General features: G+C 48.9%; 5 protein-coding genes across 5 annotated transcripts; 3 read left to right on the forward strand and 2 right to left on the reverse strand.

Annotated features, from left to right (window-relative positions):
* Window positions 1-4,192: 4,192 nt before the first annotated feature.
* Window positions 4,193-4,889, reverse strand: FPRO_09154 (uncharacterized protein; the record flags this gene model as incomplete). Its single annotated transcript, XM_031232516.1, has 2 exons — window positions 4,193-4,824; window positions 4,877-4,889. The coding sequence occupies 2 exons, from the start codon at window positions 4,887-4,889 to the stop codon at window positions 4,193-4,195; spliced, it is 645 nt and encodes a 214-aa protein (XP_031082445.1).
* Window positions 4,890-5,780: 891 nt separating this feature from the next.
* FPRO_09155 (uncharacterized protein) lies at window positions 5,781-6,780 on the forward strand (the record flags this gene model as incomplete). The annotated part of the gene is made up of 2 exons (XM_031232518.1): window positions 5,781-5,889; window positions 5,942-6,780. 2 exons carry the CDS (start codon window positions 5,781-5,783, stop codon window positions 6,778-6,780), a joined length of 948 nt encoding a protein of 315 aa, XP_031082446.1.
* Window positions 6,781-7,264: 484 nt separating this feature from the next.
* On the forward strand, window positions 7,265-8,257 carry FPRO_09156 (uncharacterized protein; the record flags this gene model as incomplete). Its single annotated transcript, XM_031232519.1, has 1 exon — window positions 7,265-8,257. The coding sequence occupies one exon, from the start codon at window positions 7,265-7,267 to the stop codon at window positions 8,255-8,257; it is 993 nt and encodes a 330-aa protein (XP_031082447.1).
* Window positions 8,258-8,925: 668 nt separating this feature from the next.
* FPRO_09157 (uncharacterized protein) lies at window positions 8,926-10,073 on the forward strand (the record flags this gene model as incomplete). Its single annotated transcript, XM_031232520.1, has 3 exons — window positions 8,926-9,449; window positions 9,498-9,951; window positions 10,020-10,073. 3 exons carry the CDS (start codon window positions 8,926-8,928, stop codon window positions 10,071-10,073), a joined length of 1,032 nt encoding a protein of 343 aa, XP_031082448.1.
* Window positions 10,074-11,937: 1,864 nt separating this feature from the next.
* FPRO_09158 (uncharacterized protein) lies at window positions 11,938-13,944 on the reverse strand (the record flags this gene model as incomplete). Its single annotated transcript, XM_031232521.1, has 1 exon — window positions 11,938-13,944. The coding sequence occupies one exon, from the start codon at window positions 13,942-13,944 to the stop codon at window positions 11,938-11,940; it is 2,007 nt and encodes a 668-aa protein (XP_031082449.1).
* Window positions 13,945-17,019: the final 3,075 nt, after the last annotated feature.

The raw sequence follows: 17,019 nt of genomic DNA on the forward strand, positions 1-17,019 counted from the left end.
AATGCCCAGATTTGCGGGTGAGAGTGTGTCTAATTATTAACACACTGGTCGAACAGCGAATGGGCGCCAGCGATTCTCCTTAGTCAGGTACCGCAAAACACACAAGCGCACAACGCACAAGCAAAGCAGAGCAAAAGCACAGGCAGACTGCACGACACACACAGTGGGTTGTACCGAGACCAAGACCAGTAATTAGTGGGAATTTACCCCTGTTGACTCTGGTTCAAGCGTCGCACCTCTGGCAGAGGCAGACCAAGGCAGTTGTGGTATTTGGAGGGCTTCTGGTGCTGGTTCCTGGAATGTTTTCTCGACGACTTATGCGACAGCGATCTTATTGCTCATTCCCGAGTGGAATTGGCACCCCGAAGGATCTCCAACGGCCAAAAACGCTTGTTACCGCTCAAGGGGCGCTCTGTCACCAATGCAACCAAGCCAACGGCGACAAAGGAGGCGCAGACAGAGTTTCCCAGCAGTGACGTGGGCGTTTGTTGAAAATTTGAGGCGAAATGGAAAGGACGAAGAAAAGAGACGATGAGTCCAGACTCTCGAGAGAGAGCGCGCGCGACAACGACGAGAGATGTTGATAATTATGGTGCGCGCTGGTACCTGAGCTTCTGGTGGAGTCTGCTCCGGCGACAAAGTCTCTTTTCAATCCCAGAGTGGACTGGGGTGGATCGACTGATTTCAAGGGCGGCCGGCCGGTGACGTTTGAGGTTCTTCGCTAGGAATTGGGATGTCGCCCTTGTAGAAGGGTCCGAGGTTGGCTGAAATACGAAGCAGGAGGAAAAGGAATTATGCAGATGCACTAGTGATTGAGATGTCCCGTCCGTCACAGTGAAAACTGAGGAGTAAGACAAGACAAGAACTGCTAAGGAGCAAGTTATCTCAAAGAATCGCGTCGAAGTCGATTGTCCTTTAGAAAAAGAATAATGAATGGATGGCCCCGTGACGGTGACCTAAAAGACAGGACAGTATCGAAAGGGGGACGACGATGCCGAGTGATTGGTAGAGGGCATCCAAGACTGAGGTCAAGTAAAAGCGCCGTCTGTTTTCCCTTTGTTTCCGTTCCGTTTCCTTCGGGGCTATCGCCTATCGCCCGTCGGTATCGATTGGTTTCGCTGTTGGGTTAGTATTACGAGTATGAGGAGAAAGAAAAAGAGAGAGAGGGAGAGAGAGGTCGTAGACGAAAGAAGAGAAGAGGGAATAGCATTACTTTTGTGAAAAAGTATTTGAGGATACGGTCAGTTAAGGAGAATGGAGTATCGACGGGGGAACAGCTGCTAGCTCAGGCCAGGCCCAGGGTGAAGCGAGAGGTGAAGTGAAGCTGAGCACTCTGATTCCTGCTCTTTCTTCTTTTTTTCGGGTCTGTCTACCATCTAACTTTACTCAACGACGGGGTCTAAACAAGGAACAGGCTCCAGTTTGCAGGCTGTGCGTTCATGGGAATCTAAGCAGCCTGGGCTATCTACAGTGAATTCCTCTGTAAAATGCCCGAATGTTGCTATTCCTAGCTGTCTACGGGTACCAGCTATGGATTGGATGACTTGTTGCTTTAGCGGTCCTGCACGGTACCTGATGATTTCCGCTGTTTTGCCCCTGCGTTGTTAGTACCTGCGTCGAGCTTGCGCTGCTGGCTACCGAGATGTACATGGACAAGGGACATGGCCTGCTGACTGCACTACAGATTCCTCTCATGGAAGCCTTGAGCTCTTGTGCTTGAAGTATCAATGACTGGGATGAACGTGGAGTCTACAGTGGAACGTGGAGAGTGGGACGGCCGTGAAAGACACCGCATTATTGATACATAGTTAGGTAGTAGCTAAAAAGGCTCACTTGTCTCTGGATGATACTTAGCCCGATCTGCTAGTCAGGCTGAGCTACTCAGTCATTGTTTGTTTTTATTCCGATCATGTTTACTCAATGCATTGTTTGCATCGATCATCGATGTTGCTTCTTATCAGCTTGGTTGCGTAAAGGATCGTACCCAATTCTGCGCCTGAAATTCCATAGCAAGGACCCTCAACAGGTCTGTGTTCCAGCTTCGAGAAGGGGTCAGACAAGGATATGCTTATTGGCTACGTAACGAGCGGGATTGATTTGCAATGCTACTGTAGGCTACCCGCTATGCTCCTCCCAGCTTTATTCTTTTGCTGTCAAGCGTGAGTGGGCGAATGAAAAGATTATCTTCGTCTACAACCAGCCAATGTACAGTACGTTTCGATGTCGATATAAGCATTTGCACTCTGCATGCGGTTTGGAAACTTCAACACCGGCTGTGATAGGCCAGTAACATCGACTTGAGGCGTTCATCAGGGCTTTTCATCATCGTAGAAGAGCTATCACACTTTCTTTAGTCGCCGTTAGACAAACGCCTCACGTCAAAGACTGAGCTTCCAGCCCGTCCATTGAAGAATTCAATGCCGCTAGCAGAGCTGCCAACTCATCAGCACGAGCCAGAATCTTGAGTGATCATCCGGTGTTGGAACTCAATTGTAGGCATGTTCCTTGTTTACTCAACATGTCTCTGTAGCAATGAGCTTGATATGCATTGCTGCTCTCGAGGTGTCATCTGGAGCAAGGCTGCGGGGTTTATGCAAACGATAGTGATGGGTAGGGCATGATTAGCCTGCATGTGCATGCAGTAGCGGTTGTGAAGCTCGAGGAGAGTAGCCTAGAATGGTTGAAAACAAACAAACAATATGGCGTGATTCGTGATATTGACTTTTGGTGACCTCTAAAGAGTCAACAACACGACACCATCACCAACCACCACCAGGAATTGATTATCTGGTATCACATGCCGTCATCGCATCATCAGCAGGATGCGCACAAAACCGAAAATCCAATAAGCGCCCAGATTCCTCCAACGGTCCGCATAAACACCCTCATTCATCTCATTTCTCTGCCAAGGTTGTCCTTGACCAGGGTCTCTCCTCAGCCAATTACGCTTAGCTGCCAAACCTTGTTAGTTAGCGGAGACGATTGACTAACTTATTGGCCTTGCAGGCTTTCACCTTTGCCCTCTGTCGGTTGTTTTTCCCCAACAGATGAGATGTGATGTGATGTGATATGATGCTTGATCAGATCTGGATTTGGAGCTGCCCGCGATCGATCCAGACCGTGTCCAAAAATAAAATAGCAAAAACTAAAAGAAGGTTTTCTTTTGCTTTGCCTGCATTGGATCATTCTGCCTATGCAATTCTCAGCTCCGTTTGGCCAATTGGTCTCGAGCTATCGTTTGGCGTCTTGGCCAATTGCAGCTCTGTGGGCAACTCCTCTACAGACACGTCAGAACTAAGCCTCACATCTCAATATCGCTTCCATGCACTGCTTTGACGATGGCCTCTGCTGGTGAATCATAGTTCATGTATCCTGCGGGAGAAAGGGGTTTCTGATTTGAGAGAGGGCATCGTTGGACAATGCTTCCGTCAGTGGAGCGAACGAGTACCTCTCTACGTGTCATTAGTGTTTCTGTGACAATGTGTTAAGGTAGCATCTGCCGCATCAATGAAGACATCAACAAACACTTTAGCAGTTATCATCGTATAAGCAACTACGTAGTAGCCAAACAACAATAGGTCCTAGTACTCAGAAAAAACACAATTCGTCTGCATCGGTCGGTTTAATCCTCAGTTCAAGGAGTGACGTTGGATTTTCTGAGCTTGAAATACGTGGGTACAGGGTAGCAATTTTAACATGCCCCGTCATCGAACATATCAGCACATATCAGCACAATTCATTCAGGCTCCCGGAGAGACAACAAATAGTACAATAGCTTTGGGTCAAGTCATGCCTCTTGTAACAGGCTTTTCCATGGCTGGTTAGGTATATACTTACCCTCAGTGAGGCTGTCCATGACTTCGTCTGAAGATCAGGGTCCAAGTGCCATAAACTCCACGGTCGTGCAAAGACCTTACTCACAGAATGTAGATTTTTCTTGAGGAATGATCATGCGATATTCTCTAGGTTCGAAGTTAAGATAGGTAGCCCCAAATTCACTTGCTCTTTGCACAGCTTGCAAGGCACTAGGTGAATTACCAATCTCAACAAGCCCTGCCAGGAATATCATCAATGTCAACTCTAATGATATTATGCCATATATTTAATGCTTCAAGCGTAATCTAATACTATATACATGGCACCAGCCGGAACTCCAATCAACCTGGAGGCGAGACAAAAAAGTACATGGGCGTCAATTGTGTGCTGGCAACTCAGCAGGCCCATTAAAGCCCTGTAACGGAGTCTCAGATAGCTCTTGCGGATGTGGAGGTTGATACTGATAGCCATTCGAAACATACACGTATTGAGATTGTTTCCAAGCATCCGTCATCGGGTTCTTATTCGAAGGTTGTTGTTGCTCGCCCTGCTTAGCAGCCTTTTCGTTCCTACGCATCTTCCAAAAGAGATATATAACAGCCACAGCCATGATAGCTCCGACACCAACACCAGCTCCAATTCCTGCCTTTGCCCCGGTGGAAAGCCCTGCGGGTGCTTCGGATGGCTCTGGTGTATCCGGCACAGAACTGGACGGTATGGATGCATCGCTTGTCGTGGTGGAAGAAGAAGCAGATGCCGTAGAAGACGTGACGTCCGTTGTTGCCGATGCGGTTTCGGTCGTGGACTGGCCACTAAAAATTGTACCAACAACATCATATCGAGTCGCCTTTCGGTTCCACGTCGCCCACACTTCGGGGTCAGATGGGAGTACATTGAATCTGCCGACGCCACTATTGCAACAGTTGGTGTTGTGGTCACAGCAATATGATGGGTCACTGTTTGTAACGTTGGAGCATGAGATCAGGTCAGTCCCTCCTGTATCAGCGCCTGGGAAGAGTAAGTATAACTGTGCGATGTCTTTTGTATGATCGTCACCAACCCAGGCAGAACATTGCACACTCGGGCGAGTTCCAATTCTTATCCGTACATGAACCTCGCACGGTATTTCCATTGCCCCCTATGCATAATTTGTTCGACAGGCATACTGTTCCTAGGCCCCCAGAACAACAGACGCTCTGCTTTGAATTGGGATCACAAGGATGGTCTTCGGCTTCGAGGCCGTTGGGATAGTAACACTTGTTGGCGGCGAAACATAAATGCGAGAAGGAAAGAAATAGGAGAGAAAGGATGAACCTTTTCATCTTGATAGTTGACCTGCACAACAACACAGAGAGGTGTGTGTATCATGAAGGAGAAAGAAGCACAGAGTTTTGAGGTAAAACTGAGTAGAAAGGAAGGGGAGGAAGCTGAAGAGCGACCCAACAGACCAGAGATTAGACTCATGCAACAATTCGTCTTTGGGAACTGTTGGTTGCACCAAACTTGGCAGTTCCAGGGAGTGTATCAGAAGCTGCACGAAGCCGTTGGTCTAAGAACAATGCCGTACAGAAACAGACGCTCGCTGGCTGAGCCAGCAGTTATCGTCCCAAGGAATTGTCCCGATCATCGCTTGATTCTGGGGGCATCTCTAACGAAGGCTGAAGTTGTGTTGGTTGTAGATTCTACATGAGACCATATCGTGAACTCTTACTGGTGTGTTGGTTGAAGACAGTTGTGGTTAAATGGTTTCCTATACCGGGCGGCAACAGGGGATCGATAATTGGCTGCAAGAAGCTGTATCCCGACACGGCCGGAGACTCGGCCCCACACCGATTCAGGGGTCCATTAGTCGCTGCGGTTAATCGCCGACAGGGCTGAAATTGTCTTATTGTAATTCTACCCGAAGCTGATCGCATTCTTATCACTTCAATTCCCTTCAACTCATTGTAGTCGGTCTGGCCACGATGTTGTCACCGGCTTTTGCGCACCGAAAGTATGTCTACACTGCCTCAATAGCCGTCGTGATCGTCATCTTCTTGACTGTCAACTACGCATATAGTGACAGGATAAGACGTTAGTTGTTCGCAAACCCTCAGCTTCGATTGCTTGCTAATACACACGATAGCAAGTAGCTTATCTGGAGAGGCACCATTGCCTACGGCTCCTGTCACTCTGCAACAGGAACCTTTTCCACATAAGATATGGCAAAGTTGGAAAGACGATTCAGAAAACCCGACTGATAGAACTGTTGGCTTTCCACACCAATGGCGTGTAGTCAATCCTGACTGGCGGTATGAGCGCATTACTGATGCCAATAATGACGCTTATGTTCGCGACCGATTTGATGCCAACATATCAGACGTCTTTACAAGCCTGCAAGACCCAATTCTCAAAGCAGATTTCTTGAGGTACCTGATACTGCTGCGCGAGGGTGGTGTCTGGGCTGATATCGACGTATACCCCCATCAGCCAGTATCGAAATGGATCCCGAAACAGTTTCAAGGCTCAGTGAATCTGGTCGTTGGGATAGAGAATGACCATCACAAACAGCCCATCTGGCCTGGCTCCCCATACTCTGTGCAGTTATGCCAATATTCGGTGTTAGCCAAGCCAAACCATCCTGCCATCAAGACGCTTGTGAGCCAAGTGGCAGGGGATCTCAAGAAACTTCTAGAGTCCAAGCAGCCTGGAGAGGCAGTTTCTTTCGAAGATGTGATGTCCACTACTGGACCTTTTGCTTTCACAAAAGTTCTCATGGACTACTTCAAGGAGTCCACGGGCGTGGAACATACTGGGAATGAATTAGATAGACTCGAAGAACCTCGATTGATTGGTGATGTGCTTGTCCTGCCAAAGGATAGCTTTGGATGGTTGCCTCAAGAGCACACTCATGATAAAGGAGATCCGATTATCCTTGTTGAGCATTTATTTATCGGGTCATGGCGAGATGGTCATCCTGGATGATGGCCAGAGACGGTATATATGGCGTTTGTAATATTATAGGAAGCTTTCCTGAAGTTATGGTCATTAAAAAATGCCCAAGGAAGCCGCAAGGGGGACTTATATATACAAAGGAAGCGCACCAGTTTAAAGTGCCACTGTCGATTGATAGATCATATCCTCGTGCTGAAGCTGGCCCAAAGATGGATTTGGTCTTAGTGCGGATGAATTCCTTTCCCACCAAAATAGCGTCATTGAAGTAAAATGAGATAATAGAGATCTGATCAAGACATCATATCGATCTCAATGAGAAAAACTTGACAATTGCCAAATGTCGTCATTCAAGTTTGACTGGCTCACACCTCCTGACACCAACGCTACGCGCAGTCACATGATCATTTCTAGATCCATCCATCCTAGAATCAAGAAACTTTGATTTCCAATCTGTAACGGTCGCATTTAAAATCCACCCCCGTCACTTCTAAATCGACCATCGAGAGCCACAAAGATGGCTGATTCAACAACAGAACCACAAGCGTCTGCCCCGGTATTCAAGAAGCGAGGCGCAAAGGGCAAAGCAAACCTACGCAAACGACCAGCGACGCCACCTCCCGCCGACAGCGACGATAGCGACTACTCATCGTCAGAAGACGAGTCGGGACAGCGCGTTAAGCGGCGCAAGAAGACTGCCACCGTCACAGCATCCTCAAAAGACTTGGCAACAGGGAAGACGGATCTTCAGGCGACGGTTTATACAGCAGACCGCAATGTACCCATTACAAGTACCAATGACGCGACAAAACATAGCAACTGGTACGATGAAGACTCTCAGGATGCGCTATCAGCGAAGAACCTCCTAGGCTCAACAAGAATTGCCACAAAAGACTCGCAGCCAGATGGAACATACAAAGGACTCGCAAACCAGACTACTTTCATCGAGAAGAACCCCGATGCGCCCAACAGAGCGAAGGGTCCTGTCAAGGCCTCCTCAAATGTCCGTACCATCACAGTTATGGACTTTAAGCCAGACGTTTGCAAAGATTACAAGAAGACCGGTTGGTGTGGATTCATGGATTCTTGCATATTTGCACACATACGTGAAGATGTGAAGCAAGGATGGCAACTTGATAAAGAATGGGAAGAAGTTACCAAGGGGAAGAAGAACCTAGGCGGCACCGTTGTTGCGAGCGCCAACCGCGACGAGAAGGTTGAGAACGCAGACAACGCTGATGAGATTGCTATGCTTGAAAAGATCCCTTTTGCATGTATTATTTGCGAGGGACCATATAGGGAACCTATTCAGACGAGGTGCGGACACTACTTTTGCGAGCCATGTGCTCTTAAGAGATACAGAAGAGACCCGACATGCGCTGCATGCGGAGCTGGCACGAATGGCGTATTCAACTCAGCGAAGAAGCTGAAGAAGCTATTGGAGAAAAAGAAAGAGCGTGAAGAGCAGAAGAAGAAGAAGGAAGAGGAAGAGGCTCAGGAAGAGCAATGAGCACCTTACCTCCTATTGGACTTGGGCTTGTAGACATGTATTTCTAACAAAACATCTGAAGAAGAAAAGATACCACGATATGCCGAATAGAGCACTTGAACACTTTATGCAAATTCACTGACCATGGCTAATTCTGCTTCTCTTGTCCTTGTGATCCAAGCACCAGACTGACTCTCATCTGCCCCAGGGAGGCTCATGGTATGCACGTGAGCAAAGCTTCTGGAAGATGACGTGCATGTTGATAAGATAAGCCCAGCTCCGTACCCGCTTCAGTCAAGCTCCCCCAACTCTGAGTGGCTGTCCGACGTCACAGCCAATGAGGGGTCCAGGCATATTCGTACACCTCCATGTGATCGCCTCACCAGTGAAGCCTATTACTCAGGCACCATAACATATTTATTTGTCTCTCTTTTATCAGTCATCCTCCCTCTCATTTCAGGCAGACGTGACGGAGCAACGACAAAGTTTTCTGAAGCCTTTCTTATTCTTTGGAACTTCGACTCCTTTGTATCCCTTCACCACCAAGCTTATACAGAATCTCAACCCCGCATTATTTCAGCGATACAGCGTCTGAGTCCACACTACGACAAGCTTATCTTTCCGACTCCTTGAACATCAACAGACATCATATCTATCGAACGAGCCAATCGAGACGAAACGAAGCCATCATGAATTACATCTACTCCACCGTCAATACCCTACGGGATCGTTATACTCCCGTCTCTCACAAATCAACCTTCCGCCAGACTGGCCAAATCACACCAGAAGAGTTCCTCGCTGCGGGCGACTACCTCGTGTACAAGTTCCCGACCTGGTCTTGGGGTGATGCCGACTCTCCCGAGCAGCGAGTAAGCCATCTACCTCCAGGAAAGCAGTTCCTCGTCACTCGCAACGTTCCTTGCCATCGACGCCTAAACGATGACTTTGCAGGCGACGCAGGCCATGAGGAAGCTCTCGTTAACGACGGCGACGACTTCAAGGGCGCTACTGGCGATGATGAGGATGGTTGGTTGAGGACCGGTGGCCTGGCTAGTTCCCAGCCACTGAAGGTCAAGGAGGTGAGGACGGTGGATGATTCTGGAAATGTCGGTGATCGAGAGGTTGTCGAGGATGATGACGAAATCCCTGACATGGAGGATGAAGACGACGATGAGGCTATCATTCGCGACTCTGGCGCTGATTCCAAGAACAGGTTTGCTACAAAGTTCGCATTCTAGGAAGATCTACTAACAACTAGCAGCGCTCACCGTACATACACTCTTTACATCATGTACTCGCCCTACTACCGAACACCCCGTCTGTATCTCTCAGGCTATCTTGCCAGCGGTCAGCCGCTACCCCCTAACGACATGACAGAGGACATTGTCGGCGACTACAAGGACAAGACAGTGACGCTTGAGGACTTCCCCTTCTTCGCCAACAACATCAAGATGGCCTCTGTGCATCCTTGCAAGCACGCCTCAGTCATGAAGACTCTACTCGACCGTGCCGATGCAGCTCTTCGTCTGCGTCGCGAGAAGCTCCGTGCTGGCAACAGCCAGACACCGTCTGGTATGGAAGGCCTGGTAGACGAAATTGGGAAGTTGGATGTCAAGGGCGCTCAAGAGGCAGCAGACAAGGATGAGTGGGAGGAGGTCCAGGAGACCGAGATCGATGATCAAGAGGTTGCTATCCGAGTGGATCAGTACCTAGTTGTATTCCTCAAGGCAAGTCTCTCCATGCTGCGTATATTTATTCTCCGTTTCCTAACATTTTTTTCTAGTTTATGGCCAGTGTGACACCTGGTATCGAGCACGATTTCACCATGGGTGTCTAATGGGGCGAATCTGAAACTAGACTTGTGGGCAGGAGATGCAGATGGTCATGAAAGTATGGACTGGGAATCACTATATCAGGAGAATAGGCGTTGACGGTGTTCGAATGTTAAGATCTTCTATGGTAGCGATTGTATTCAGACAGTGTGGATTCTTTCACTTCCAGCATGAATATACGGAAGCCGCGGGTTTATATGTGCCTACCTTAGAGGCTTAATAGTAGGATTTCCACAGAAGGCAATTTGTACAACTTAACTTCTGATTTTAGGAAGTTAAAATGGCATAATGACGGTCGGTGCATTTCGCGAAACCCAGTCTCATCTCAACTCCAAATCAACACTCGAACCAGCACTATCAAGATCATCATCAAGAATCAGCCGCTCATTGATCAGTAAAGACTCCCGATTATTAGTCTTGTTTATTTCAAGATGATCTCTCGTTTAATCCGTCCTCTCTTCAAACTGCTTCAAAAGAGGCGCCCGCCCAATTTGTCTCCCACCACCACTTGACTCTCAACAAGATGGCCGATTCCCTTCTTACGAACAAACGACACGATTCATCTACCAGAAGACAGTCGAAGACACTATTGCTGGCAAGTCCCTTTCTACCACTATAGTAAACTAAGCCTACAATTAGCAGCAAACATACCCTGGTATAAGAAGATCTTCTCCTAGGGGAACTTTCACAAGTTGGGATCATCTGCAGGCATCTTTGTAAGTTATAATTTATTTATTTCAGTCTGGCTAGTGTCTTGTCTAAGACCCCATGATGACAAAACGAGGGAGCCAGAAAACCTGTGACGTTGAACTGAGGTCAAAAATACCTGATCTAATCTCCCCTAAACTTATACCAATCTATACTAAACCATACTAAATTAACTGATGTCTTTTTGTCATTTATAGGATAGAGGTCCTAAGCTTTTCCGTTGCAACAAGTTTCTCCTTCAGCCCCTTGCGGCATATCAACCGGCTCGCGTATCAACCCAGTACTTACTTGAACTTGTCAGTCTGATGACTGTCACATTATCAATGCATTATTGATGTGCAACTTATCGCCCGGTACCGTGTGTGTCTTGACTCAGAAGATAGGAACATTGGACAAGGCTTTGAATGAAAGAGCCTGTCAAAGATCGCGAAAAACCAGTCACAGCAGAGAGATACTGGATCGATGAAAAAAACAGTTCCTTATTGCCCACAGGCAATTTCCTTGATATCTACTGATGAATGTATCCTTGACTCCCATTGCTACGACCCAAACCTTCACGTTGTTCCGCGAAACCCGAAAGATGAAGCCTTGCTCCAGACTACTCCCATTTCCCCATTTTCGCCCTAGTCCTTCATCCGATTCCGATACCAACCTCCTATCATTCAGGGTATTCAAACGCAGACCTCCACCAATGTTCCAACTTGCGCAAAATAATTCCAAGTGAGCCTGTCCTCCTGTCATAAGCTCATGATCGCGTCACTGTTTACCGCCAATGCGACAATAATGTTGTAGAATCTGCGATTCCCAATAAAACAAAACGCAAAAGGTATAATGACCAGTCCCCCTATACTCCTGTTCTATAAGTGTGTATCCTTTTCTATCCCTTGTCCCATAAAACCGCATGTGCGCTCGCTTCCCGTTGACCCTGATTGAAAACTCAACCCGAGGTGAAAGACAGTTCGCGAATTCGACAGACGTATAAATCGTGACGTGCGTTCAAGACCGCTCAGTAGGCATTTAACGCTAAAACATTTCATCATCGTGAGTAAGACGTCAAGTGGATGCTTGAAAACGCTCCAGATCCTCCGGCGAAGACGGTGGAACCTGGTTGCACAAACTCGAGCTGCGGGCTCGATAACCTGTGGCTCCTTGGATGCCGTCCTACATGGCACCAAAAGGGGCACCAAAGTTGGACGTGCTCTTTAACTTTAAAGGAACGTCAATTTCAATAGCCTTGGCACTGCCTTCGCCGTCACTATCATCGGCATCTCGCTGGGCGTCAGCAGGTCCATCCCCGCCGACTGGACCGGCCTGCTTAGACAAATGCGTAGGAGCGTTGGAGCCAGATGGTCCAGCAATAGATCCCAGCCCGTGGCCTTGCATCACAGCCGGAAGAGCATTTTGCCCCTGGCTTATAGGCTCCAGTGCTTCGTGCAATTTTTCAAAAAAGAGCTCATCTTTGGCCGGCATGTTTCTTAACATCAAAGGTCCCTTGAGAGCTTTGTCGCCGCCACTAGGTTCCATCATGACATCTGGTGCATTTGGATCAAGCTCTTCTGTAACAGATATAAAAGACACCTTGGAATCGCGCCTATCAGATTGCACAGGTACCGATAGGCTGTCATTCTTCTCCTCTTCCGCGATCACAGCTGCATCCAGATTGATGACAGTCTCGACAGTAGGTGTGGCGCCCTCGCCAATGATGGAACCTGGGCCAGTCGGGTTGACTTTAGGGAACAAGGACAGGGAATGATTGGGTGTATGGCCGGCATGCATTGTTAGGCGTCGAGACTCTACAGCAGAGAGAGCTTGCAATGTGTATTCCTTGGAAGAGGCCCGGGGATTCGTGGGGGGTCGAGACTGCTCTGGGCTTCGAGCAGCGGGACCAGGAGGGGATGCTACGGGAGATGCTGGGTTTTCGGGAGGAGATGCACCGGCGGCGAATGTGGGCTTCTGGACCGCAGTGGCCTTGAGTGGGATACCTTCCAACTTAGGGTCGATTTCTCGAACATCAATGACTGGAACAGGAGTGGCCACGTCCTCTGTAGGGGACGACAAGAAGTCCTTAGCCACTGGGTTCTGTGTCTGCATCCTGGGGTCAAGGGGGACAAAAGGTGATGATTCGGGTTGTGTTGTGGGAGATACTCGAGCGCTGCTTGACTGGAAATAATGAGGTCGACGAGATGCTCCATCAAGACCAGGTGGAAGAGATGACGCATCAGACATGGACAGACCAGTTGGAATGGTGGGATTTTGTCCCCTTGACGCGAGTCGTCCTGGTGGAGCTTGGAAGTAGGAACTGTCCATGGAGCCCTCACCGCTTCCGCCACGCTGACTCGCGAGAGGCGATACCACACCCGTAACCTGGATACTCTGCGCTGTGACAGCCTTGAGCGCACTGTTCTCTCCTTCAAGTCGATGGACGCGTTCTTTGAGTTCTTCAATTTCTCGAGCCATGCCCTCCTTCTCGGCCTCCCAGCTATCCCGAACCTCATCCATGATGATCCGCTCTTCTTGATAGACCTCTTCAGCTCGTCGCCGATTAGCCTCGAGATGGTTCCGCTCCGCTTCCCAGGCTTCACGGATCAATCGGTTCTGCTGCACGAGGCGTTGAACCACGTGCACTGATGATTGAGAGGCAGCCACTGCGTCTGCCGAAACGGATCTTGAGAGCGATGCACCAACGAGTCCGGAAGACGAGGAAACGTTTGGCAGAGGAGCTGTAGATGATGCCGGAAAGCGGAATTCTGGAACGGGAGGCGGACCTCCGTGAGTGGGAGATACAGTCGCGGGACGAGCGTCGAAAGTGTCGAAAGATTCGGTCTGCTGAGGAAATGGTCGATAACTAGGCGGAACAGATTGAGCTGCCCTTAAAGACTCTAGTGACAGAGGAGATGAATCTTTGTGCTGAAGTGGCAGGGTGCTCGCGGGGGGTATTCGGCCGCGCTGAAATTGACTCTGGCTATAATCTTGGTTTTGCGTTTGACATGGGTTTAGATAGTGTTGTGGATATTGATGACGAAGGGTTCCAGCTCGAGGATACGAGTTGGGCGGAGACAGAATACTGGACGTATTGCGATAAGGGAGATGGTTATTCAGGGAAAGAACAACATCAGAGTCGTAGGCGCCCGATGGCAGAAAAGCCTCGGGCGTGAACCTCGCCGCCATGATCATGGAAGGCGTGCAGAAGGTCTGTCCCTGTGGAGCGTGGAATAAATCGGAGGAAGTGTGTGTGGGATCGCTTTTTCGTTAGGAAGGCATAGGGCGTTTGAAGTTGTTCTAGTCGATTTCCTGAAACTTGGTGCTGATGCAAGCCGTTCCTGGTCGTTAAAGTCGTCGAGATGAAATGAAATTCGAGGTTGGGAAAAGTCGAGGAAGGCGAAGTGAGAGGAATTGGTTTATGTTGTGATTGTCTCTTTCCTTTTTACTGACTCGAGAGGGAAGGTGAGACCAAATCCGAGACCTAATTCAAGGGATGTTGGGTGAGTGCGAGATCTAGGTATGACGCAAATGGGACCCGCCAAGCGCAATGCACAGGACCCTTTATCTTGAAGGTTGTAGCGGGAGTGGGAGGGCTACGTATTGTTTGCGCTGTGCGATGATAAGCTGAGGTAGCGCAAACAAAGGGTGTTGTTAGATAATATCGAAATTGACATAAGATAGAATTTGGAGAGGAGCGGGAGGTGGAGAGATGGCACGTTCATATGGGATATGAAAATGAGTCAAAACGAGGTAAGAGCAAATTAGAGAAAAGACGGTGACATTGATGATTCGTTCCTGCGCCAAAGCCAAGTTCGGGTCGGTACCTGCCACCCCCCCAAGTATCCGTTCTTGCTGCCCGGGGAGGGGAAGGAAGGTGCGCGTGCCGTGAAAAGACCAGGGAAGGTGTGGGGAGGGTCGCCTTGCCGGTAATAAGTTGCTGTCTAGTGGATGTGCTAGATGTAGTAGCAGGCCACCATTGGGCCCAATGGCCTGGCTGAGAGCAAAAAAGCTTGGGACCTCTACTCTAAGGAATAAAAATATTTGAGTGAGCTCAGTCTGAGCTTAGCAGAGTGTTTATTACTTATTTTTGTCACTCAGGATAAAGGGCTCAAATTTTCTTGTCTCCCGTAGGGATGGGTCGTGGCGGCGCCTGGCAGCTCGCCTTACAGCGTCAGGCCCCTGTAGTGCAGCGCATTGAACTTCCAAAGCACCTGGTGTGACCCCCTGTGATGGACATCCAATTTGGCTGAATTGGATCGGATGCTGAATGCTGTGCTTCCCTCCTCCGTGAACTGGAATGGCTAGAAATGGAATCGGTGACCTACCGAAACGGGAGTGTATTTCCCCAAATGGACCGTGTCTTGCAGTCATATTTCGGTCTTACACAGAACAAGCAAGCCATGGTTCGGCGGTAGGCGACTTATTAGCTGCGTTCCGTCGATTAGATTGCAGCTCGTGGCGATATCACGGCTATTGCTAGTGTACTGCTGCTGATATGATTTACAAGCATTCCACTGTCTCAGCCGACGAAAATCGCCTGTTAGTATTTGAATTTGCTTCTGTTGTTTCCAAGGGACGGGGCGTTGCGGCAGAGACCGGACCGGCGGGAAGACCAACAACGGGGACACGGAATACGATCAACAAGCATTTGTTAACGTTATCAAGGAGTCTACATTAATTTTGTATCCTGGATGGAGTCACTAAACTACCTATCTCAGTAGCGCAAGACTCTGATACACTTTCTTGTTTCTAGCAGACTTCAGCGGTCTCTCTGCGGCCATCCCTCGGAGGTTCTTGCTCGACGCTTCTCTTGGCTGATGTGCGAGACAGACAGGGGCAGGGGATTTCACAGCATGGGGTTGGCTGATGATTCTATGCAGGCGGGCAAAGTTCAGAAGACCCTTTGTACAGGGTTAGTTGGGTCGATGATTTGATCATTCGGTAGTGTTACAGCCAAATAGCTGTTTCGTACCTATGGAGAAAGGATGTTTGACATCCACAATATCGATACCGTATGGTTGGAGCCCATAACTAGAATTTCGAATGATTCCATTTATGCGCCTTTTGGGGCAAGATGGGGTTGGTCAAACATCGGCGACAATCTTTGTCCCCATCACAATTTGCTTGATACAACCTGGAGCCTTATGGAATTCCTCAGGACATGTTTGACATCCCCTCAAAGCTGTGCCTGGCTGTCAGTTGTCGAATTGTCAAGCTTGTCAAGGTCGCATCCTGGCCTCAGATCATCATCGATATTGGCCACTTGATCTACATGATTGGCAGTCATCAGACACTGGACCACACGGAACGCATCCAGTCTTCCACTGCAAGGGCAACCTCCACTGCGGTTCGGCCCCTTCAACGTTCTAGCTTGGAGCTGGCTGATATCTAGAAGCTTTTGATTGGGTCTTGGGGTCAATATTTGCCATCTTGCCAGCCCTCACCCAGGCACACTCACGCCTCTGCAACTCAAATCAATAGCTCTCAGCTGCTAAAGTCTAGACGCTATACCTTGTGGCAAATCGATGTTTCCTTTTGCTCGCCTTTTGCTCTATCTCAACAGGTAGGTATGTTTGCGTTTGATTAGGCACTGACAGCTAACTCATGTCTGGGTCAATGCTAACCAAAAACACCGTACGCGACCCCAAAAATGACTTGTTCGTTTCTCCACATTGGAGCCGAGCTTACGGATACTGTACATTGTACAACGCATCATACAGTACAGGCACACCTCACACCGCGCAATCTATCTTAAGGAGTCATACAAAGGACATAGGTGAGAGGTGAGAGGTGAGAGGGCAGGTTCGCTGGCAACGCATTGCAGCCCAGCCCAGCCAAGCCCTAGTCTCGTCTCATCCAGGTCAGCCCCTCCCCGTCTCCTTTTTTCACATTTTGCTCCGGTCGTTTTATGTATCAGAGTCAGCGATGCCATGTGGCTGGCTGTCTTTGGGCTCCGGGAATGTGGAGGCGCCGCACAAACCAACGTATCCAAGCAAGGTTGAGCTGGCCAAGTTGGTCCCTGATCTAGATCGTTCGGCTTTGCTCTCGATCTTGGTCTGCTTCACATGTCAGTGATTGTCTGACCTGTACCTGTACCTGAGATCTATTTGTGGATTAGTGCACAGATTAATGTTGGGGAGCTCTATCCGTAGCTGTTCTAGACATGTGATTCCTTCACCTTGGCTGGAGAGGTTAGAGGCTACAGGCTAGAGAGGGAGAGGCTCCGATGCATGCCATTCACGCTAGACGCTACAGATAACA

Source organism: Fusarium proliferatum, assembly GCF_900067095.1.
Source record: "Fusarium proliferatum ET1 genome assembly, contig: FPRO_scaffold006, whole genome shotgun sequence".
Classification (NCBI taxonomy): domain Eukaryota; kingdom Fungi; phylum Ascomycota; class Sordariomycetes; order Hypocreales; family Nectriaceae; genus Fusarium; species Fusarium proliferatum.